This window comes from Parus major, chromosome 27 (assembly GCF_001522545.3).
Source record: "Parus major isolate Abel chromosome 27, Parus_major1.1, whole genome shotgun sequence".
In the NCBI taxonomy this organism is placed as follows: domain Eukaryota; kingdom Metazoa; phylum Chordata; class Aves; order Passeriformes; family Paridae; genus Parus; species Parus major.
This window is the reverse complement of record NC_031796.1, coordinates 3,253,036-3,278,104: the sequence shown is the minus strand read 5'-3', so window position 1 is coordinate 3,278,104 and position 25,069 is coordinate 3,253,036. Positions and strand designations below refer to the sequence as shown.

Sequence of the window (25,069 nt, the reverse complement as noted above, 5' to 3'; positions counted from 1 at the left end):
CTGCACACCCCTGGGAGCTGTGTCCAAACGCTCCTGGGGCTCTGGCAGCCTCAGGGCCATGAAAAAACTCAGCACACCCCAGATTTTGCTGATGGTACCAGGTAAGACCTCCCCAATACCAGCTGGGGTACAGAGCTTTACAGACTCAGGACCTGCAATAAATGGATTTTCCCCATTTAAGGTGACAAAGCCATGCAGCATCACTGAGCTGAGGCCCACTGAGAGACATTCTCTGCCTAAAAGTGCAGAGCAGAAAGAGCCCCTGTTATTCTCACAAGACAAAAGCACTGTCACACTGTCATCAGACCTGAAGATGTGAGACTTTCATGCCAAACCTCACAGTGAGATGGGTCAGAGCAGATCCACCTCTGGGGCTGAAGGCAGGAGGCAGCTCCCATGACATCAGAGCCCCCTCCTCCCTTGCCATTGTTCTCATGTCTCTCTGCCAACCCACATTAAATAAAATAATAATGTACATTTCATTCTGTGCCAGCAGATTTCTGGCTTTCTGAACTTTTGATGTCTGCTCGATTCTTTGCCCCAAAAGCTTCTGGGAGTGAACGACACCATTAAACACAAGCTCAAAGGATGGCAACCTTGATCATTCTATTGAAGTGGGAACACAAGGCTGGCTTATCTTTGGTCATCGACATTCTTTGCATGCTTATAAACCACGTGAAAAGAACAGAGATGAAATGACCTGCAAATGCTGTTTTATTTCATCCTTATTTCCTACCTGGAAGGAATCAATATTTTTCTTAGCTAGGTTAAGAAACATATAGAATGGGTTGGGTTGGATGGGACCTTAAAGCTCACCCAGTCCCACCCCCTGCCATGGCAAGGACACCTTCCACTGTCCCAGGCTGCTCCAACCCTGCCCAACTTGGCCTTGGATACTTCCAGGGATCCAGGGGCAGCCACAGCTTCTCTGGGCACCCTGTGCCAGGGCCTGTCCATCCTCACTGGGGAGAATTTCCTCATAATCTCTAATCCAAACCTACTCTCTTTTCAGTTAAATCCATTCCCCTTTGTTTTATCACTCCATTCCCTTGTCCAAAGTCCCTCTCCAGCTCTCTTGTAGCCCCTTTATTGTTAACTGCTGTGTTTTCTGAGGTCAAAGCATTTCTGGAGCAGAACCACCTCCCATGCAACACCAAGTACCTCAGAGATTCCCTCCTCTGTCTTCTCCATTCAAGCTGCACTTGGAGGCCCAAGGTTTTGGAAATCCCAAGTTTCCCCAAAACACAAGGTTCAGGGCTTGCATTCAGAGTATTCCTCAACCCCAGCAGTGACTGTCTTAGTAATTTTATTGTGCTGGAACAGATCCCTCCCCCCTCAGCATGAGAAGCAAGGATGCAGCTAATTAGGGCACAAAGAGAACTGCACATCTATACTTTCAGCTTTGAGTTCCACCTTCTTTCCCAAAAAACTTTTTTATGGAATACACTCACTTTGTCCTTTTACAAAGAGAATCTAGGCAGAAATAATCACCTACACCTCCAAAACACCACACACTAAGGGAAAAAAAACCAGCTACATAAAAGCCTGCATTTCAATGCTGGTTTGTATTCTCCCAGGGAACCTGGCACAGGTTCACTCAGGAACACGTTTGTTTTTCACAGGGAATGCAGAAGGGGAATGTTTTGATTCTGTTGGGTCAGTGACTCAGTAAACAGCTCAAGCCCTCAGCAGGCACACAAGCAGAATGAGGTGATGGTAGGAGATTCTCCAAGTTCTTGGATTCTTTAAAACCCTCCAAAGTAAAAGCTGTTGATGCCACGTAAGTGACACACAAGGCACTTCCAACCATAACTCTTGCAGGCTGCTCCAGGTGCTGGGCCCTGCACATCCAGATTTATTTGACAGGAAGGAACACACAGAATGGGCACAACCCAGATATGGGGCTTGCACTCATCTTCATGCAAATCCAACACGAGGTCTTTATCTTAATGTCAAAAGCCCAAACCAAATAAGGAGCCCTCACAGGTGTACTGCCTTAAGGACACATTGCCACTGAGTCCAGAGAGTTCTGGGACTGTGGGAGCTCCCAAGGATCAGGACATTGTGGATCTGCAGGAAAGCAGCACAAAAATCACAGAATCACAGACTCATTTGGCTTAGAAAAGATCCTAAAGATCACCTTGTTCTACCCCCTGCCATGGGCAGGGACACTGTGCACTACCCTAGGTTGCTCCAAGTCCTGTCCAGCCTGGCCCTGAACACTTCCAGGGATACACACTGGGTCCATCTTCACCACACCTAAGCTCCTTCTTAGCTGCACCAGTTTTCTTTCTACATTTGTCACCTTTTGTCTGTTAATTACTATTAATTATTATTCTGTTGACTATTAGGATTGAGCACCATCAGGAGTGGGAGCCCTTCATAACCTACCAGGCCTTCAAGATCAAAATCCTACAGCTAAAAAAACCCCACCATTAAATGTATCAGCAGCTGTACAAGAAGTTATGAGATGCAGCCTTTTCCAGTTGCTCACTGAAGGGTGTGTGAAAGAACTGAGCTTATTGTCCCTCCTGCAGGGCCATCTGCACCCACCCCAGCTGCTTTCAGTCCCCTGAGAGGGACAGGCCATGTGCTGACCAGAGGGTGACTGGGCCTTAAAACAGCTGCACTTCTCATCTCAAGTATCAACCTAATTAAAAACAGCTCCAGAACAACACTGCACACCTCCAACACAATGGCTAAAATATGCCAATGGTTTGGGAGAATAAATGCAAGGATCTTTTCCCAGATAAGGAAATGCTGCCTTTTGGAGAAACTTCATGTTGAGGTTGATCCAGATGTAGCCAAAAGGTCTTTGGAACCAGGACAGGCAGGAAATAAAGAGAATAAACCTCCCCTTTAGTTGTTTGGTGTTGACACAATTTTGGTGGGTCCAAAATTCATCCGGTTGGGATCAGTACACTTACCTATCATCCCTGTTGGGCAATAATCCCGAGTTCCTTCCTGGAATACAAGACAGTGTCTTTATAACTCGGGAGTGGAAAGGGATCTGAGGATGGAACATCTATTTACAGGGATGCCTAATGCTCACTGAGCCACAGAGGGATAACCAAACACTTCAACGTCAGGGGAATGTGAAACTAAAAATACTTAAAAGCAAAAATGCTGTGGAAACTGAGCCAAGAAAAAGGCAAAAACAAGCTCTGTTGCTTCAAAAATCACCACTGAGACAACAAAATCTTGCAGGTGATGTATACCAAGCTGGGCTGCTGTAACTAAGATACTGCAATGGCCTTTATTTCCAAGAAAGCCAACTGATGGCCTACTTCTAGGAAAAGTTCATGTTTTTCCTCAAAAACTTAAGGCTCACCTTTCTGCAACCTCGCCTTCTTGTCCAAACAGACAAACTACAGAACATCAATGTGCAACATATCAAAAGCACAGCTTTTTTTTTTAAACTATTTTAAAATTTAGACTGGACTGCTGGAAATGAGCCTCCCTGGAGCAGGAAGGAGCACAGCAGTGAGATAATGTTACTTATGCAAATTCACTGTCATTCTGTCTCAGGGGTTTCAAGTTCACTCCCTGAACGCTGACCCAGCAGGGTCACACACATTTCAGCCCGACAAAGCTGGACAAGCAATTTTTTTCCCTAAGCAAAGCATGATTGCTTCTTTGTTTAAATCCCTCTGTAACTAGAAATTAATGCTGGGTGATGCAGCCAGAGTTTGGAGGCTCATTTTCTCCAAAGCCTGCCTGAAGTGACTGCAATGGATGGAATTATCCAAGAACATAATTCCTCTCAAAATAATCAGCAGTGGCAAGCAACCCTCAAATTCTTTCTCCTGATGAGATGACTCCACCCTGTGTGTGCACAAGACATTTTTCTCTCAGGCCACTCCTGCTGACTCCTTTTATTGCTTTCCACATGTTGGTTTCCTCCTCCACAGCAACTCCAGCTGCTGGAAGAGCTCTGAACCTGGCCAGGCTCACATCAGTGCCCCATCAGTCACTGAGGGTTGGAGCAGTTCACAGAATCCCACGGCATCAGCACACCAAGAATGTGACACAAACAGGTCCTGCCACCTCCCAGATAAATGCAGGTCACTGCACTCAGGTTTCAGCCAAACTGATGGAGACCTTCCAAGGAAGTTCTCTGCTCTCAGGTGTCATGACTGAGCTCAGCCAAAAGCACTCCTCTGCCCAATAACCAACGGAATAATTTAGTTTTTGATCTTGATTCTACCAAACCACTCTTCTTTACAGAGCCCAACAGCCCTGCTGTGAGAATTCCTGACAAGACTTCCTTAGTTGAAAGCACATTCTCTGTCATATCCTACACTTAATACACACACACAAAAATCATACTCTAAAGCCACATTCTTGTTTTTATGCTGTTTTCACTGCTATTTTGCAAGCTCTACAGCACATCCTCCTCGAGTTACCAGCATTTTGATGATTGTGTTGTTAGAATTTATGACTAGGAACATCAAACCCCTCTTCTGAGCCCTTCCAGCCCTGGAGGAGCCCAACACTGCTATCTGCTGTGCAGTTACATCTCATTTAGCAGCTTAAATGGTCAAACAGATCAGGCTAACACAAAAACTTCCATTACTTACTGTGCAGCATGAAGCACCCTGCAGACACTACAGTACATCCCTACCTTGGGAAAAATGCCAGCTCAACAGAGACTCTGAACCCACGTTCTCCTGAGAATTACAGAATTTGGGAAGTGCTCCTTTCTTAGGATTCCTTTGACACAGCCCATTATTTCCTAGTCTCTTTTCAGTAACTGCACAGAACACAGACTCAGGTAGTAAAATGCTCACACATGGGGAATCATCACTCCCCAAAGCTGTACTAATGCTAAAAGCAAGCTGGGAGCCTTCCACCTCCACGTGTAGCCTCCTGTTTAACACCAGCACATTCCTGCCCATGGGTCTTTCAGAACTGGGGCTCCTTGGTGCCAGCCATGGATTGGGGCTTGGGCTTCTTTTGTTGTTTTGTGTTCTTAAATGAGCGATGGGCATAAAAATCTTACCCAGAGACATAAAACACCTATTCCTGGAGCAGTAAGGAAAACAGATACACCAGGGAAACTCCAAGTATTAACCACAAACAAGACCACCACAATGAACATCAAACTGATGAACTGTGCTGTCTACAATTGCTTACCTGCTTGTGAGCATGGTCATAAGAGTTGATGTGGTTGTCAAACTCTTGGTGCTTCTGATACTGCTTGTCACAGAGCTCACAGTAGAAGTTTGCTCTCAGGTCTTCCAAAGCCTTGGCAATGGCCTTTTCTTTATCAACATAATCCTGAAAAGTTAAAAAAAAATGCTTCTGTTAAGTGTTCTGTAGAACAGGCTGGAAGATGAGGGGTTAGTCCTTTAAGGAAAGTCCTTTTAAGGAAAAATAGTGCTTAATAAAAACTTAGTGTATATTAATTATATTTATTACAGGATCACTGAGGTTGGAAAACACCTCCAGGATCACTGGGTCCAACCTGTGCCAAATCCCCACCTTGTCCCCCAGCCCAGAGCAGTGAGTACCACATCCAGGCCTTCCTGGGACACCTCCAGGGATGGGCACTCCAAAGCTCCCTGGGCACTTCCAAGGCCTGAGCTCCCTTTCCATGGGGAAATTCCTCCCCCCTGAGCTCCCCTGGCCCAGCCTGAGGCCGTTCCCTCTCCTCCTGTCCCTGTTCCTGGGAGCAGAGCCCGACCCCCCCGGCTGTCCCCTCCTGCCAGGGACTTGTGCAGAGCCACAAGGGCCCCCTGAGCCTCCTCTGCTCCAGCCTGAGCCCCTTTCCAGCTCCCTCAGCCCCTTCTGGGGCTCCAGACCCTTCCCAGCTCCATTTCCTTCTCTGTCCTTCTTATCATGAGGTGCCCAGAACTGGACACAGCACCTGAGGTCCCTCAGCAGTGCCAGCTCAGGGGACAGTCACTGCCCTGGTCCTGCTGCCACCCCAGTCCTGGAACAGCCCAGGTGCCACTGGGCTCTTGCCCACCTGAGCACACCTGGGCTCATGTCCAACACTGGTGGCTCAGCACCTCCAGGTCCTGCCCGGCTTTCCAGTCACTTTGCCTCCACCTGGAACATCCCATGAGGTTGCTGTGACCCAAATGCAGGTCCCAGCACTTGGCCTTAGTGAACCCAGCTTGCTAAGCTCAACAGCCTGTGCAAATTCACAGGTGGGATTCCAGAACTTTGCAATGCTACAGACCTTGGCTCTATTTGTTACCCAGAATCACAGAATATTCTGTGTTGGAAGGGACCCTCAAGGACTGAACATCCCCTGGTCATAGCAGAAGTATCACTAAAAGGAGACTGTTTAAAACAAGGCCTGCAGTGCTGATGGGGGAAGGCAGCTCTGCCTCAGGGGAGCCTCCTGGATTGCCTGAGAATCAAAGCCTTGAGCTAACCCAGAGACATACTGGCATCAAACCTAGGAGGATCCCTGCCTTTGGAACAGAACCTTACAACTCTAAAGCTGATACTGCTCCATTTTGAATGCTAAGAGATGTCTGCTTGATCTTGGTTTTGGCTGTCTGAATTTAGGAAGGAGGAACATGGATCCTGCTGGGAATTACCCTTCAGAGCCTGCCAAGCCCAATCCACTCCAGTGAAATATTCCCAGGAACAGACACTGCAGTGGCCACAAGGAGCTGCATTTAATGGAGAGGGGAGGGAGAGCCTTGGGGTGTCTTTTGGAGTGCTGAGAGGGTCTTTTCCCTTCTACAAAAGAACATTTACACAGGTGGAAAACCAAACCACCAGGCAGAGATGAGATGTCTCACCTGGCAACAACCACATCCTTCCCTCTTCTGCTACGGGTTTTGAATATGCACAAAGCTCTGGGACTGGGGAAATCCCAGTCCCTCAGGTGGCTGCACTGGCTGGAAATCCAGGTGTGGAAGGAGTCTGTGCTGTCCCCCAGGGCTGCTGCACATCTGGGGGGCTCCAAGATGCACCTGATGCCAGGACACAGGAACCTCAGGGCTAAGCAGGTGTTCCCTCTTGCCAGGTTGTATCAATTACAACCCCATCAGCAGAATTAATAAAACATCACCACTCTTCACAAGCTCTCTGGGGAAGGTTTACCCTGAGGAGGTGGAAGCTCTTACTCAAAATTAGTTACAAATACTGCATCACAAAGCCCACTCTATTCACTAAAGCACTCCCCATATAACTATTGACCACAGGCATTTCAACTGGAATAAAGAGAAATTATATAAAAAAACACCCTAACATTAGAGAAAAAGCACTTAAGGATCTCTTTTTCCATCTTCAATACAAACTTCCTATGGGAAGCTTCCTTCCACACTCAGCAAGAGCAGGCATCAAACATTTAGGACAGAAAACTTTGAAAGGTTTTTCCTTTGAATTTCAGATCTTGTTCAAGGCAAAATGGTTTATCTCCTAGTTACCACATCAAAATGGCACTAAAATAACATTACTGAGTGTGTTTGATCTGATACAAAATTTATATAAAAATTTCAACACCTTAGGAGGAAAAAAAATCTAAAAAATTTTAATGTTCGTGTTTGTGAGAGTTTTCAATTTAAAGCACTGCTCACTTCTACACAAAAAAGGAAGTAACTGCCTGCTTCCACCTATTACCAGATGCCCTTGTTATGAAAAAAAAAGAAAAAAATCAACAAATCTGGAGTTTTGAGCCTGAAGCAGGTCCCCAGGAAGACAAGAAAGGAAAACAGAGCAGTGTGAGCTCCACAGAACACAGGCATTTAAAGTTCCTCTGAATCCCAACAAGCTTCCTGTGCCATGTGTAGGTTTTTTTAAGCAAGCATCCTGTGGCTAAACAATGAAACCCAGCCATTTGAGTGATCAGAATCTATACAAAAGAAGGGAATTAAAAAACATTTCTTGGCTGCAGAGTTATCCAAAATTCCTCTGAGGCTCCCTGAATGGCTGATCAGGATGCACTGCCACCGGCAGTTACATAATGGACTCCTGTGGAGCAGCAAAAAGTAACGGCTGCGGAGATTTTTCACAGATTAATACCAAAATGCAAGAGGCTAAGGATGAACTGAGCTAATAAAAACCCACTGGAGCTGGGAGAGAGTGCTACTGCTCCAGAGCTCCTGAAAAAAACCTGTGCTGGATGAGGGCAGGAAGAGAAAAGGGTCTCAGAGCAACACAGGCTGGGGTGCCTTTGGAAAGATAATTGTAAACCCCAAGAACTCCAGGAACACAGAATGGTTTTGGTTGGGAGGGATCTTAAAGCTCACCCAGTCCCACGCCCTGCCACAGGCAGGGACACCTCCCATGAGACCAGGCTGGTCCAAGCCCCATCCAATCTTCCCAGGGATGGGGAGTCCACAGCCCCCCAGGGTACCCAAACACCTGCAGCTCACTTATCAAGCAAGTCAAGGTCTCGAGACAAAAAAAAAGAAAAAAAAAAAAAAAAAAGAGAGGAGACTATAAATTTTCATAGCTGAACAAACTGCCTGAAGAATTAACTGTTCAACTGGAGAAATGGAATTTTAGATTTGCCGAGGTTATGTTTAATTTTAATGGCACTGAAACTACTTTCCCATTATTTCTCAAATAATTAAAATTTATGCAAGACTGACACTTCATTTGGATGTCTTGAGCCCTTCCTCAACCCTGGTACTCCCCAAATCTCTGGACAATTGAACAAGTAGGCTTTCCTAAGAGCTGATGGCCTGTAGGGGCTGGGAAGCGGAAGAGTGGATTAAAGGATGAGCAGTGACCATGTCTCCACACAGAACTCGGTTACAGCTAATCCAAGAATGCCCCTGCATGTCACACTCAAATCCTAACACCACAGCTCACTTTTATCAGCCCCTGGCTTATAAAATAACCCCACAGGTTTTGAAAATCCCATAGAAATACAGAATTTGTCTTTTTTTTTTTTTAATGCTGCCTGAACAACTCTTCCAAAGAGCTCCAGCCCATCAATTTCTCCAAGCTGGAGCCATGTCCTACCTTTCCAAAGCAGGCAGGATTTATGCAGTAACATCATAATGTGCTGCTCACTCCTCACTAAGCACAGCACAAGAGCTCCTACTCTCCCAGCTGGTAACTGCCCCTCTACCACCTGCAGGTTTTGTCCTGACATGGCAGGCTCACGTGAAAAATCTGGCAGCCCTGGGTGTAGGGAAGGAAATGTCCTGCCTACCCCAGGACTGTTCCTGTCAGAACAAGAGAGAAAGCCCCACTGCTGTCCTAGGGCTCTTCAGCAGTTAAACAAACAGGAAGGTTGATGCCAAGAAGTGAATAACCAGTGTGTTAAAATATAAATCATCTGCACAATGACCAAACCCAAGAGCAGTGAATTTCTACCACCATCACTGCAGCAGAACAAGAACTCAGCCCCAGAACAGATCTTTTCCCAACCAGCCCACAGACCCTGTGATGTTGATGCCCCTCTCTCTGTACCTTGTACTTCTGCCTCAGCTCCTCGGTGTCTTCCTTCTCCACCTCCAGCACTCGCCTCCGCTCTGTGGCATCCTCGGCATAGTCGAGCTGTTTTTAAAACAAACAGAGATGCCATTTGGCCCATAAATACATTGCATTATCAAATCTACCAGAAAGCACAACTTAACAACTTGAACTGACACAGAATCTATGCAAGTTGTACTTTGCTTTCCCTGTTTTGTCACCCAAGTGTAAAACAGGTTATGGAGCCCCCTGCCATGGCAGCTTTGGGGAGGGGAAATCTCAGAGCCCAGGAATTTTGGGGCACATCCAGACCCCAGAATTCAGGCTCACAGGGATAAACAGAGGATGTATTTTGCAGACAAGGGTTTTCTTACTGCGCTGATTTCAGAGCAAATTGTTCTTTACCCTGGATGTACAAACTCTCACTTTTAAATGTCTTTCCCACCCAGTCCCAGAAGCCCTGCAGGGGTGAGGGGAGCTCACCTCCATCTCCATCCGGCCCATGCCCATGACATCGTACTTGACGACGATAGGGATGGGATCCGTCCTCCCTGGAAGAGGAACACACAGAGAGGGGTCAGCAGCAGCTCAGCACCACAGCTCACTGTACACATTGGGTTTGGGTGGTTAGAGATCTTGCCTTGGAGTGCAGAGACCAGAAAGCTACAGTGAACCAAACACGAGCCATTCTCACAGCTTACAGCCAACCCTGTGCCCAGCTCCAAATGGCACCCAGGATGATAAATGCACTTTCTGAACATTAACTGCTCATGTAAAAGCTTCTCATGGTTAATGTTCCCCTGTGACAAGCCCTGGGGCAGGGCTGATAACAGGACTTGAGCCTTCTCCTCAAGGCTTCTACATCAGGCTCCTCATCTCCCATAAGAGTGAAGAAGCTGCTAATCACATTTCACTGTTGCAGCTCATTAATAATTGATTAGAACCTCCCTGTAAGGGATGTGGAAGCCTCCCTCCTACCAGCTTTTGCCATCCCCAGGAGTAAGGAACGCTGAAGAGAAGGATGGCACAGAAGCCAAACTTCCCCCATCCCAAATAGCCAGTCAAGGCCAGGGGTCGGTCCCTGCTCCCCCACCCCTGGAGTGATGCTCTGGCCCTGCTGTGTCACCTGTAAGCTGTGAAAAGGACTGGTTGCGAAGAAAATTGACTTTGAACTAATCAAACTATGCTGGAGATTTATTTTGTTTTAAAAAACATATCTTTAATCCACTCATAACCAGCCAAACAAAGCAAAATGGGGCAGACAAGCACTTTACTACCACAGCTTTACTTTTTTTTTTTTAATAAATTATTATTATTTTGATTTTTACATCACAACTGGCACTGGTGGTTGTGATGTAACCCACTGACAAAGTACTTACCTTCTCCAGTGCAAACCTTGAGTGAAAAAACAGAATGTTTACTTCCCTTATTATTGCTCTTGTTTGGTGTAAACAACTCTTTTGTTATACACACATACACAGGTATTATACCTTTGGGCTAAAAGATCAACAGCTTGGAGTCATGCCGAAATATTCCACTGCCATCCATACATGCAAAAGGTTAAAGTCTTTAAAACTGCCTCAGAAAACCTGGATAGGTGTGAACTGTTTGCCAGCATCAGCCATAATTCCTGCCAAAAACACAGCCCCAGAGGAGCTTTTGAACCTTAAAGCACACACATGTGGTTTTATTCAGAAATAAATCAATTTAATTAATTGCTTTACGGTTTTGTTGATATGCTCAGGAATTTGACAGGCAGGTATCCCTCAGGTCCAAAAGTAGAGATCACATTAATCTGAAATTGTTTGGATTGAAGTTTCCTTTGGATATTTAGTGCTCATCTTTGACAAGGTTTCTCTTATGCCCAATGGTATAATACAATAAGCAGTGACTGCAATTTTTAGCAAAAGGACCAAATTAAAGACAGGTTATAAAAATGACTTCCTAAGTGCAATATCACTTTCATAACGTCTCAGCCAGGGATTTACTGGTAAGTGGTGAACCCAAATGGAATGCCTGGCACCAAGTGCCAACAATTTATTATTCAATTTTTTTTCAAGCTTTTTTTCATTTTGGTTTGGTTTTGGGTATTTTTCATTTGTTTTTGTTTTGTTTCTCCAGCAATTGAGATCTTTTGATGCAGCCTCATTGCCCTGGTAAACCCCTGTATACAAACAATGCATCAGTACTTTTGCCTTCTAAGGCAGTCAAAGTTTTTTGGGTTGTTTTTTTTTAATTCAAAATCTATTTGGAAATTGCAGTAGCAAGTGCTAGTGCCCATCGTGTTGGGGGAGGGGAAAAAAAATCAAGTTTGGACAGTATTAAAAATTTATGTTTAAACTGATTTTGGCAGTTCTAACACAAACAGAAACATCCCTTCTTAGCAATACCCTTTAATGAACAAGGATCAGACAAGTGTGCATAAAGAAAGGAAAGGAAAGGAAAATGAAAGACCAAGCAGAAGGATGATGGCTACAACAGAGAAAGTAAGCCTAACATTGGTGCACTGATGACAAAAGGAGTAATTCAGTCTGAAAATAAAAAATTACCACTGCTAAGTTTACCATCACCACAACAAGTCCAGGATCATAACGCTGTAAAAAAGAAACACCATTTGTTAGGCAGAAACCATTAGGGGCAGAAAATAGGCCGTTTGGCAGGGAGGATGGGGTAAAAAAAATAACAGGAGGCTTCTTGCTCACCCCTCCACCCCATGACCGTGCTCTGCCCTGCAGAACCAGGGAGCCATTGGAGCAGCTCTGACTCCTGCTGGGTATTGGGAGAGCTCCTGGTGACAGCCCTGCTCCGAGGAGGCACTGAGGCACACACAAGCAGGCAATTTAAAAAGGAAACAAATCAGGATCTTAAGGAAGTAACAACTATTCTGGGCCAAATGGAGCTCTGCTTGCAGGTAAGAGGAGAATATTCCATGCAAAAAGCGATGCCTCTGATTTAAACTTTTCCATCATTTCATTACGAATGGAACCTCCTGTGTGACATCCAGGTGACAAGTGGCATGTCCAGGCATGTGGCACAGCAATGCCAACCCCACATGGATCCCCCTGGAGCCAGCTGGAGCAGCAGGACATGCTGCTGGGCACTGGGGTGGCCCCGCTCCGTGTCCAAGGAAAGCCACGATGCTGAAGGGACAGGGACAAGCTCAAGGCCACCCTTCACCCACTGGCTGCCAGATGGATCATGGGGAGCAGCCAAAGGGGGAAACGGGACTCTCCAAGTTCAGCTCATTACATCTCCTTTGAAGGAACTTCCTTGAGGAAAGTTTATCCTACTGCTGGCCATGACAGCGGGATCTTTCCCAGCAGGTAAAGGTAGCTTGGATGTCAGGAGCCTCCCAGGTCTGGGGTCCCTGCTGAGCCTTTCCTGGACTCCAGCATGCTTTGAAGGGAATGTAAGCTTCCAAGGCCCAGAATTCCCACACTTCCTGCCACTCAGCAGGGCTGCAAGCAGTGGAACAGCTAATTCCCAGGGTAAATCCTGCTGTGTCCCTGTCCCAGCCCCCTGCACCCTGCAATATTTATTTTCTTTTTGAGGCAGGTCACAAACTCCTTCACAGACTGGTCACTGCACAGGCCCCAAAGCAGAGAGGGTTATTGCATAAAACACTTCCACACACAGGAAAATCTCATGGAGAGGACACAGCAGGAATGTCCAGCAGGATGGAAAAAATAAACAGCTCACGCAAGAGTCACACCTTAGAAAACCCAGTCTCAGTAAATGAGGTTAGTAATGATTCCCTGGACTCAGAAATGAAATGAGATTCCCAAATGAACCAGCTGTACTTGTTTCACTTTCCTCTCCCCAAGAAATGGGAAAACCTTTCTCCCAGCTTGTGAAAAATTGTTCAGGCCCAAACAGACCCTGCAGTGTCAGGGAACACATGGCAGGCTTCTCCAGATTCCCTCTTTTTAACTGCATAAAGTTATTGGATACAAGCAAATACTTCCCCCCAGTGCTATAAATTAATAAATCTTGGGAAAATTCATCCTAAGGCTTCAGGGCTTAGATATCAGACACAGGTCACACTGTACATGGAGGACTGTGGGTTCAGGGCCATGCTCTGCTCTGGACACGGTGTGGATGCTGCTCTGCCTCTGGAATGGGAATATTCCACTGGAGCTGCCATCTGAGCCTACCTGGAAATGCCAACATTGTCAACACCAGCCCATGTTTTATCCAGTTTTTAACAAGTCAAAACAGAAAACTGCTTTCATCAGATTTTCAGGTTCAGAGGAACTCCTCCCTCCAAAAACAGCATCATGGCAATAGAAGCCCAGATGGTCTGGGTTGGGAGGAAAACTTAAAATCCAGTTCTTCCATGGAACAGGGATACTTTCCACTATCCCAGGTTGGTCCAAGCCCCATCCAGCCTGACTTTTGACACTTGGAGGGATGGAGCAGCCACTGTGCCAGGGTCCCACCACCCTCCCAGGGAAGAATTTCCTTCCAATATCTAATGTAAATTTATCCTTTTTTAAATTTATAAAGATCTACTCCTTCTCCTAGCCCAACAGGTACATTTCTCTGTTAAAGAGACATTCAGATATAATAGGATGAAAAAAAAGTACCCCAAAAATTCTGTGTTAACATAATTCAATCAAATCTCTTTCAGTGTGTCATTTATGCACAGTGCATAAGCACCACAGAAGTAACACAACAGTAATCTTGTTTTGCTGCCATCTTCATAGAAATTCCCCCCAGGTACAAGCTTAGTAGGATCCAATCCTAGAGGACTGATTGATATCACACTTGTCACCAGAGGAGAATTTGATAAACTCAGCATCTCCAGAGGACACAGACAACAGTATATGATCTTATTGGACATGGGGAATTTCTCCTTCTTTGTTATCTTTATGATGCAACTGAAACCTACAGTAAGGCACAACCTTCCAGGGGCTCTTCCTCCTGGAAAGGAACTATCACCCAGCTGTGTGCAGGGCAGTTTCACGAACACAGCACTGGGTTGCTCTGCTCTGGTGGTTTGTTCAGTCAGTACAAACCCCACTGCAGGCTTCAGAAGGGAAACAGGTGCCTGGAGTCAGCAACCAACATCCACAGGAATAGGTCCACAGGGACAGAGCTCACCTTCAGCTGCACTGCCAGGGAAGAGGGAGATAGGGAGGAGTCCCTGTGCTCATGAATGAGTTGCATTTTCAAAGATGAGGATTTTGCAACACTCAACACTCCTGGGACTGTTTCAATACAGCACAGAGGGCTGAGCTCTGCGTCCAGAGAACAAGTGACAGGGCAAGAGGGAACAGCCTGAAATTGTGCCAAGGAAGATTTAGGTTGGATATTGGGGACAGTTCTTCATGGGAGAGGTTGTCCAGCCCAGGCAGAGGCTGCCCAGGGCAGTGGTGGACTCCCCATCCCCAGAGGGATTTAAAAGCTGTGCAGATGTGGCACCTGGGGACAGAGGTTAGTGCTGGCCTTGGCAGCACTGTGCTCCTTAAGAGTCTATGAGAAACCAAGAGCTGTCCTGTTGAAAATTCAGACTCCTCATTCAGTACATCAAAAGAGGAGAGGGGAGAAAATCCACTAATTTTCACTGGTGCACAAGCCTGGGGTGCTCCCCCACTGACTAAAAATGACACCATGTTATCAAACTCATTCCAACTGCTGCAAGAAGCAGATGAACAAACAAGGACAAGCTTTAATCCCGGTCCCCTTTGAGAATTAGATTTGTGAGCTCATCCTGTTTATGCCAGATTTCTGGAAAGGGTCAAAACAATCAAGAGATTCAAACAAGGTCCATCATCCTCGGTGGCAAACAAAATTTCAGAGAGGAGAAAGTGTTTTCCAAGAACACAGAAACAGCCCTGTGAATTTAATCCTTACTAAGCAAGGGAGAAATGATGAGAGAAAGTCAAGTTGTAAGCACCCTAATCACATGGAAAACTTTCAATGGGAGCTCAAAACAGACACACAAACCAAGGGTGCCACTTGCAGAAAACCAGACTGATGTTTGACACTGAGGCACCAAGCAGAGCTCCTTGAACTTTTGCAGGGGAAGGAACGTAGTGGAGTGTGGGACAAAAACCATCCCTACCCCAAATGCTGGGTAATGGATTAAAGAGCAACACAGAAAGTGTTGGAGCAAGAACAGAATTCCTGGTTGATTTGGGATAGGAATTCAAGGTAAGAGTTGCTGTCTGTGTTCATCTTGGTAAGTGGACAGGTGAAGGGTCTCATCAATTCAGGGCTGTACTGAGGAGCCAGGCAGGCTGTGCATGTCCCTCCCTTCCCCACACTCCTCTCTCCCAGTTTAATAAAACTCCTCTTCCACTGCACCAGCACAAAGGGCCAGAAGGCCTCATCCCAAGCCAGGCAAATGCCTTCTGTCACAACAAACACGTGGCACTAAAAGCACAATGACTTCAGATTTCACTGGCTACACCCACTCAAGCAACACAAACTCACCACCTGTGATCAACGGAATGATCTTGCACCTCCAAAAGCAAACAAGGGAGCAACTGCTTCCCCCAAAGGGCACTGAGCAAACCTCCCTTTCGGTCTGTGGTCTGCTGGGTTTTAACACAGCAGTGAAGATGGGTATGACCACAGCAGCCACAGCAGCCAGGCTTCTCAAGCTAAGTTCACATGAAAACATCACTCTTAAAAGCACTGGCGTGATTTGTGTTGCAAACACAAGCATGGAAATGTTCCTTCATGCTAGTATTGAGGTTCCTGTGCGGACATATGAAGACACAACAAGATAAGAGCGTGATCACAGTTATTTCTTAGGTAAGACTGCCAAACCCATACCTCATGAATAAAGGCACTGTTAAGCACTTTTATCTGCCTCTCCTGTGTTTTCCTGTATTTATTACAAAGCTCCAAAACCCAGAAAGAAATCTGACACCTCCCAGTCCCTCAGATGCTCATTGTTCCATGTTCACAGGCCTGACACACATCCACCGTCTGCCTCCACGAGATCAGAGGAGCCAACAAATGGAAAACACATTAATATCTGAGCTGAAGCCATTTGGCGAGCGGGTGACAGCGCCAGGATTCAAGACCTTGGAATTCAAACCTTGAGCTCATTTCTCCAAGCTGCAGCTGCCAAGTGATCACATTTGTGACTGATCTCAATTGCTCGAGTGGTCAAAGCTCTGTTTATTGCTCCCCACAGCCCAAGGAACATCCAGCAAAGGCAGCGCCCGCTGCCACCCGGCACCGCCCTGGAACGGGGACTCGGATCCGGCTCCATCCCACAGCCAGGGATCACCCCAGGGGCTGCCAGGAGAGGATATTTCCTTCCTGAGCTGCAGGATCATGGCTTCACTTGCAGCTCTGAGCAGCTTCCAGCACTTGTCAGACGCTTCTGCTCCTCCACCCTGCTCAGCCCTTGGACCAAGAGGCAATGTTTTCCCTTTTCTGAACAGATTTGGGGAGGAATGTGCCAAAGAAGAACTGCACCATAGTGATGCTGAGGGGGGAAGTGCTGACTATATTTATCCTCACAGAATTTGCAAGTCAGAGTACAAATTCACTTGTGGTTTTTCATTTAATTGAAAACCATGCAACAAAAATACAGCTTGAGGAAGGGACTGGATTTTAGCATTTGCAAACAAATTTCCTATACCTGACTTTGCTACCTAGCTGGATGTACTCATGAAAAGATAAAATAAACCCAAAGCACTTTTTATTAACTGCTGTTCCCTGTATCACCAGGATGACTTACATGATCAGTGTGGGGCACACCTTGGTCAACAGGAACAGTACTGCCCTGACAGTCTGTGCAGGTTTATTGCTTTCAGCATGAGTGGAAGGGAACAAGGATGCAGGAAGGGTTCCAGCCCTGCATGGCATTACCAAGAGCTCCCAAGACAAGGCATGGCCCTGCCCTCTCCTCACAGTGTTACATCAGCAGAGCTGCTCCTCAGGGAGATGGAAGCAGCTCTTCCAGAACAGTTACACTGAAATGATGCCAAAACTTGGCTAAAAACATAAGCAAACATGAAGGAAGTTATTACTAAATAGGCAAAGGAAGCAGGGGACAGAAGGCATTTCTTCAGGACCAAAGGCTACATGGAAAGTTCCTGCCACTGCAAGGACCTGCCCCAAAAGGGATGTCCCTGCCCTAAACAGAACCACCTGCTGCTTCTATTTCCTGAGTACTGGAGATAATCCAAGTCCCAGTACAGACCCACAGCCACCCACCTTGAAACTCCTTTTGGTTTCACTCTGAGCATTTTCATGACAATAACCAAGCATTGAAAGAGCTGCCTCAGCCCTTGAGGAGCAGACACAGGAATTGCAGAGCTACACTGAGTCCCCCACGTTACCTGAGCTGTTTGATTCACAACTGAGGCACTGAGGAGAAGCTCTGCCATGACAAATTGTGTGATTTCTGTTGCCATAGCAAAGTACTACATTGGGATTCACTTCTCAGAGATACCACAAAAGATCAGGATAATCTCAGTCTTGGGAATACTGTGGGAATGTGCAGTAAATCAATGCTTTTAAAAATATCAAATTAATCATACAGGACACAGTTTGTGATGTAGGGGAACTTGTAACTGCCTCTGTACAGGTGGTGGGGCTGTTTCTAAAGGATCAAGGCTGCAATCAGGCAAGAATGTTTACAATAGAGAACTTCAGAGAGGCAAATCTGTGTTGAATAATTACAGCTGTTACCCAGACTGGCTAAGGATGAGCTGGACCTGTCCACCAGAGCTGCTCAATCTTTCCTCACGGTCCTCTCCATATGGCCAGTAAACATCAAACCTTCCTCCTGCCCTCTCCAAACCCTCCCTGCAGAGCTGCCCACCCTCCCCAGGCCCTGCTATGACCCAGGAAGCAGCAGGATAACCTACGCAGTTTCCCCTGGTCTAATTAAATGAGATTAAACTACTGGTTTTAGTCTTGCAGATATACCTCTAGAGTACTATTACTTCATATTAAACATGCAAGTCCAAAAGGAAAAAAGAATCCAGAAGTTTTCAGCACAATTATTTTTTTCAAACAAGACTTGTCAAAAAAATTGACAGGGAAAAGGCAAAGATCTTATAAAAATATTTTCAAATGTATGATTCAAATCATCCCACTACTGCACATCAGTCTCCTGGTTTTTCATAAAACTACTTTAACTTGATGGGAAATTCCAAGAGAAATCCAAGAGAAATTATTAGAGTGTGGTTGAATTCAGATTTCCCTCAGCACTCTCATTCCCCTCCTGACTTATGTAACTCTTGATTTATTCACAATCCTTAGGCTAATTTAGCACAGGACTTCACACGAAGGTCAGGCAATGCTTTTAACCAATTTTTTGCTAGTTTAATTTTTTTCAGGAGACCACAAAATTCTGGATTATCAACTACAGGCATTTCCCCAAAGATAAAACAGGCTACAATCACCATTTTCTTACTTGTCAGAGTGCAAGTATCACATATCTCTGTGGAAAAGTGGCTCCCTAAACCATATTATCCAAATTAAAAAAGATCCCTGTCAACTGGCAACCCCCTTTCCTGCTGTTGATATTCACTGGCTATTAGCAAGCTGAAGCACCATTTCCAAACATAACAGAAGTTGTTTGTGGGGAAAAAATGATGAAAAACATTGGGAAAAGAGAAGAGCTGAAGGATGACTCTGCAGAACTCCTCATGAGTATCTCTGAACCCAGACTTCAGCACTGCTGTGGTCAGAGTCCACAGCACTTTCCCTGCCTGATGCTCCACTCAGCACACATCCCAAATTCAGTGAAAGATGCAGATGTTTCAGCCAGAACACAGCTGGTGACAGCCACATCACTCAGGGCATGGGCTCTGTGCTTCCCTACCCAAGGGCTCAGCTCTTCTCAGTAACAAGATTTCCACCATAAGATGCCCAGGGAGTACAGAATGCTTCCACCTCTGGGCTTTTCCCCAGAATGAGACACGTTGTACCACACCAGGAGATTTTTTACCAACTGGCAATGGGCAAGTGTAGATCTTAGGCTGTTACAGGTACCACCCAGAGCCAGCTCAGCACTCTCACCACTGGATTCCATCCCCCCGTGGGTAGTCAGGATGAAAGAACCCATCACAGGGTGAAGTCCTGCAGTGTGAGGTTCTTGCTGAACACCACCACAAGACTACAAAAAAGAAATATTTCTGCCTGGCATTACTTTGGGATTCAACAAAACTGATGAGGAAGCCCAAGCTCAGATGAACATCTAGAATTAAAAGTGACATCACAAAACTCAGCACACTGAAGTCAAGTTAAAGTGCACAGAAAGTAGCTGAATGCAGTATCAATTCTGTACATGCAACCCCAAATTTTTGAGTCTGATGAAAGGACCTTTTGCAGGAGGTCAGACACCACACTCACAGCTCAAGGCTGCTTAGAGGGGTTCTGTTTCTGCTGCACCTTCTCACCACAGTCTGTGTAAGATTTTAGGCTCAAGCAGCATCAAACAAGAAAGGTTTAACAGGAACACACCTACATCTCTTTAGAAAGCTCTCCTGGTCTTTCCTGAACAAGGGAGTGTGGAAGAGGAGAAGGACTTCTGTTCTGCTCTTCCCTTCTCACTGCACATCAAATTACTTCACTCTTCAAACTCCTAGAACAAGATTAAAACTGGATGCAAATGTCTCCTTCCTGACATTTTATATTTGGATTTTTGGGCCAATCTAAGATTCATGCAGAAAGGTCACTGGATAATGAATTAAACACTCCCAACAGAATCATCACCAATGCCACAGGCACAGGTTCTGGCTGCTGAGAACTCGGAGGAGAAAAGATGGAGCTGCAGCAGCCTCCCTCCCACATCCTTAACCTGCCCAGACCTCTGGAGAAGTTGGCTGGCAGGTGGAGAGGGCACTTCTCCCTTCCAAAAGGGCTGAAATTCCTGCACATGCTCCACAGCCCACATTAGGAAGGCTTCAGCACTGAACTGGGTGGGTTATTTTTACTCCTGTGTTCCTGCAGGAGGCACAGGAAAGCCCTCAGAGCCCACATCCACAATTTGCCTGTAGCTTCCACACAGTCCCAATCAGCAGAGCTGATATGTGAGAGACCCAGAACAGCTCCAGCGCAGCACGAGGCACAGTGGGAACATCTAAATCTGGACAAGACTCAAAGGGCAAATTCCTGCTCAGCCCTTGGGACATGGTGACACCACCACCCCCTGCCCCGACTGCAGACCTAGTCCCATAATCCATGTTCACCCCATCACATCTCAGCCTGCAGCACCCCAGGCCCTTGGGCTGTGCCTTGGGATCCACACAGGGCTGAGAAAAGGCTTTTCCTACTTTCAAGACCATGTTCCCACACTGGTGACACACAGAGCAATACAGGACACCCAAAAGAGAGATCACATCGAGTTCCACACATCCCACGTGCCAAAGGAAAGGCCCAGAGGTGACAGCTACAACCCCGCCCGAGAGCTGGCCCAGCAGGGACGTGAGAGGACTGGAGAGTGCCATGCATCAACTAGAGAACTCCAATGAAACCATGTTAGAAAAAGCCAGAAGCATTAACCAGCAAGGCAGTCCTGCCTGAGAGGTTAGAGAGCCTTAGTCCAAGGGATTAATAAGCATTCCCAGAGTTTGGAGAACTCATTACCTCTGCACAGTCCTCCATAGCACAGACACCCCCATCTCTAACGGTCTCACTCATGGAAGATGGATTACAAGATCCCAGGTCTTCAGACTACTGGCATGGGAACATGAGTCAGTTATTGAGGGGCTCAGGACACACCTGAGCTTCAAACGCTTCCACAGTTTCTACAGAAATGGGGTTTAGTGTCACAGGAAGAACTTGGGCTCAAGCCAGCAAGGTCTGGTGTGTGCTGGCTCAACCAGCACTTTGGTGTCCCACTGAGATTTGCTAATCCCTGACAAACTGCTGGGAACAGGAATAAGTCCAACCTGTGACAGTCATGTGGAGAAACCAGGAGTGAGCCTCTCCCATCCACAGAACCTCTGCCACCATTTTCCATCTTCAGTGGGCCCTTTCCTGGCCTTCCAATGGCTTCTGACCCCAGTGAGCACTGACAAATCATAGGATCTACCTCAAATCTTTAATTCTTTTAATACCAAAACATCAGCACAATGGAAAGTGAATCCTCCTCCCTCCACACTGACTCTCACATCCAGCACACACACAGGTCTAACCTGTACCAACAAGTGAGGCAGTAACTTTCACTTGCAAACATACAAAACTCAGCAGTACATTCGTTTGGATATATCGATAATGGAAAGAAAATCTAATCTAGGAACAAAAAGCAGAAATAATTTTGTTAAAGGCTGAGGCTGCAGTTGAAGGTTTCAGACACAAGGGACTGGACTTACCCTGCAGTGACTTTCCCAATCCCTGGCCCAGCTTCCACCCATGTTTCTGGAGTAAGCGATGTCCAATATTATCCTGACAGACAGAACAGAGAAAACAAACCAAAAATATTCCAATAATATATTCTTCCCTTCCCGCTGACATTTAAACATGTGATGAGCAAGAGATTTTTCTACATATATATGCATGCAAAAAAATGCTACTGAAAAGGCAATATATGCCCAATAAAGGGAAAGACAAATGTCAAAAATTGCTGGCTAGAATTTTTCCAGGGGGATGGGTATTGGGGACGGTCACTTTCTGATGGTGTGCTGGGCAACTTTTGTGCATCACGTTTAAAAGAAATAAAATAATAATAAAAATAAAAAGCAATGTGGGAGAAAATAAAGTGTACCAATAAAAATTGACAGTAAAAAGCATAAAATCAAGCTATTTATACAATCATATCCATCACCTAGACAGCACCACTTAAGATTTTTTTTGTAAAGAAAATCTACAATGTGTTTAGTCATTTTGTTTGTGTGTCAGGCTTTTATAATACTGAGTAAGTTGTAAGTGCAAGACTGCCCCACCACTAGAAACCAAAACACAATCAGAGCAAAATCCAGGCTAGACTTGATTGGGTTTTTTTTATATATGTATATATATAAACTAGCATGCAGCCAATATTAAACTGAAAAAACAGTGAGGTTAGTAAAACAAAAAAAAATAAAATAAAATCAATTAAATAAAATGAGCTCAAGCACAGACTGGGTGATGCATTTCACATGTAAACTAACAAAAATACTAAGATGTTAGAATGAAACAGGCCTAGCAATAAGTTAACAGCAAGGAACCATTAGTGCATGTAGGGGAAACAATAAGCATAATGTCTCATCTTCCTAAAAAAAAGCTATTTTGGAATAGCTAGAAAAGTACTGACGCAGCAATTCAGTGTCAGCTTTTGGCAATGGGGCTGAGCAGGGCTCAGTGTGGAAATTGTTGTGTTTTATGCAAGGTTCCTGCCCCCAGACAAAGAGCAGAACACTCACAGCACCCTCGAACCATCTCAATCTGCCAGCTCACCCTCAGTGACCACTTCACCCAGTTACAAGCAGTGACCAGCTCCTCAGAGAAGGACTCTTGGCTGGGACCATGTTCACCTTCTAATCACAGAAAACAAAATCAAAATCAGATATGAACTTGCTGATTATTAATTATCATCAGGCAAACCACAACCCAAGGTATCAGAGAAATATCCTGAATTATAACAGGATGTGACTCCAGAACACTGAGTGGTATCATGGAATCCTAAAAAATAGTTATATCTATATGGTGCAGGTTTATTTAATTAAGTAACAGTCATCAAAAGAAATCACAGTAGGTTTTGTCATTTCACAGTGAAGAAAATGACCACAGGGTTTGCACAACTTTGGTGAATCAGCTTGAAAGGCACAACCTTCCCAAAGATATTGGCTGCATGGATACATTTCTGCTCAAAAAGATGTTATCAAGTATAAATTTTGGATTTTTTTTTCTGATATCCTAGCAAAGTCAGACATTTTGCATTCCTATATTTCCCAAAGGGTTATGTAAATTTTTCCCACACTACCAGCTCTGCCCCAGGACATAATTAGGGCTACGTGGGAAAAAAAAATAAACAGGAGACATAAGGAAACTTCTAGGATAAAAGGTTAAATGGAAAAAAAAAAAAAAAAGGTAAAAATAAACAAGGATGGATCCCCACCACAAGCACCATGGAGAAGGCTGGCTGTTGGGAAGACAGGAAAACTTACCTGCAGGCACACCTGGGCAGGCCAACCCCAATGGGCACAGAGTGCCCTGTCCTGGCAGAGAGGGGCTGCAGCTTGGGATATGTTTGGGATAAGGCACTGATTGCCTGACCCTGCCAAAGGATCACTGAATCTAAAAGCTGGTGCTGACAAAAATGGCTGCGTCTTCCAAAAAGAAGAGAAAAAAAAATCCAAAGGACAAGGAGTACTTTGCAGTCTTGGCCAAGTGGAGATGAGACATTGTGCTGACTGTGTGTGTTATGAATGCACTAAAATAAAGACAGATGAAGCAGAACGCTATTCCAAAAGCAGTGCAAGTGGAGTGAAAGCATTTCCATACGAACCTGGCTTTAAAAACTGGGCTGTCAAAAGAACAGTTAAATGTAACACAAAGTAAGAAACTGTCCAATCACTAATGGTAGTTTTTTTCTTTTGCTTTGTTTTCAATTCACTGCTTGCAAGTAATGTATTTATTAAAGAAGAGTGAAAGCATAAAATAAATTCAACAAGTCAAGACCAGCTGGGAGATTCAAGAGCGGTGTGTTGTGACTGACAGTGAAGGGGGAAACAAATGTTAAAGGGAAAAAGAAAATTTTAGAAAGGTTATACACATTAGCACCACTTTTACAGACCCACTCAAGAGGATGGTCCCAAGTTGTTTGACATAAATTGGAATTATGGCTGAACATTGCCCTGTCTCAGTTCCCAGGAAGGAGAGATCTCCCCCCTACAAACTTTTCCATTTGTTTGTTTATGCAGTGGAACTGCTCCCTAATTTTAGATCCTACTCAATTGAAATGGAGCATCTTCTGTTGCACTCAATAAGGGGAACAACTTTAATAATTTAAAATTAACATTTGAATTAGGACATGGCCATCACTTTGCTCCTTTCTGGCCACGTTCAGCTCCTCCCTCCTTTTCCAAAGGTTAACCCAGACCTCTGACAGAGGCAGACTGACAGAACTGCTCTTCCGTACAAATGCTGCCTTAAAAATTAAATTATGGAAGGCCAGGCTTGCTTGATCCCAGGTGAGAGCCTATCTGCAGAGCCTAGGGAGTAGCCAGGGATACTGGGGACCCAAATGGGACATGGGAAAACAAATGTTACAACAGCTGACTGCTTTTTTTGAAGTGCATTTTTAATTGAAAGTTCTGTAAAAGTACAGCTACTTTCATATAGAAGAGATGGGGCTTTTCACAGCAAGCTTCCTGTGCATGTCAAGAGCTGTCATTCCTTTTGAACAGACTATCCTCACACTACAGCAGTTTTCCTACAGAAGAGCTGCAGTGATCCACAGAAACACCACAGCCATAGGAGGACACCCCTCATTTCTGGGCTGGCATGAGTCTCCTCACTTTCTTCCTTTGCTGTTTGGCAACTCCTTGTGTTACAGCCACAATAAAATTATTGAAGCAGCCAAAATAAGTCTCTCAAGAGGTGTTTGGGTGAGCAAGGGAGCTCTCCTGGACCATGTGGGCACAGGCTGTGGGATGCTCCATGCAGGGAGAAAGGCTCAGCAGCTCTGGGTGGGACACCACCAGCTATGCAGCTGAGCAGCACTGACGGAGAGCTCTGCTCTAATGACAAAGCAGAACGTTTCCAAAGGTGTAGGAAA

The 25,069-nt window shown here is 45.4% G+C and overlaps 1 protein-coding gene across 8 annotated transcripts in view; it reads right to left on the bottom strand.

The window, feature by feature from the left end:
* The window catches only part of GPATCH8 (G-patch domain containing 8), a 54,749-nt gene that overhangs the window by 9,375 nt on the left and 20,305 nt on the right, over positions 1 to 25,069 (bottom strand). For 2 of the 8 annotated variants that reach the window (XM_033520057.1, XM_033520056.1), the window contains 5 exons: positions 23,798 to 23,815; positions 21,684 to 21,756; positions 9,874 to 9,941; positions 9,388 to 9,474; positions 5,137 to 5,280 (listed from right to left, as the gene is read on the bottom strand). In XM_033520057.1, coding sequence (XP_033375948.1) covers positions 5,137 to 5,280; positions 9,388 to 9,474; positions 9,874 to 9,900 — 258 coding nt within the window. In that variant the 5' untranslated portion in view covers positions 9,901 to 9,941; positions 21,684 to 21,756; positions 23,798 to 23,815. Of the gene's footprint in view, positions 1 to 5,136; positions 5,281 to 9,387; positions 9,475 to 9,873; positions 9,942 to 11,939; positions 11,985 to 20,955; positions 21,046 to 21,683; positions 21,757 to 22,746; positions 22,827 to 23,797; positions 23,816 to 25,069 lie in introns of those variants that run through there. The other 6 variants (XM_033520059.1, XM_033520060.1, XM_033520058.1 and 3 more) reach the window with 6 other exon arrangements.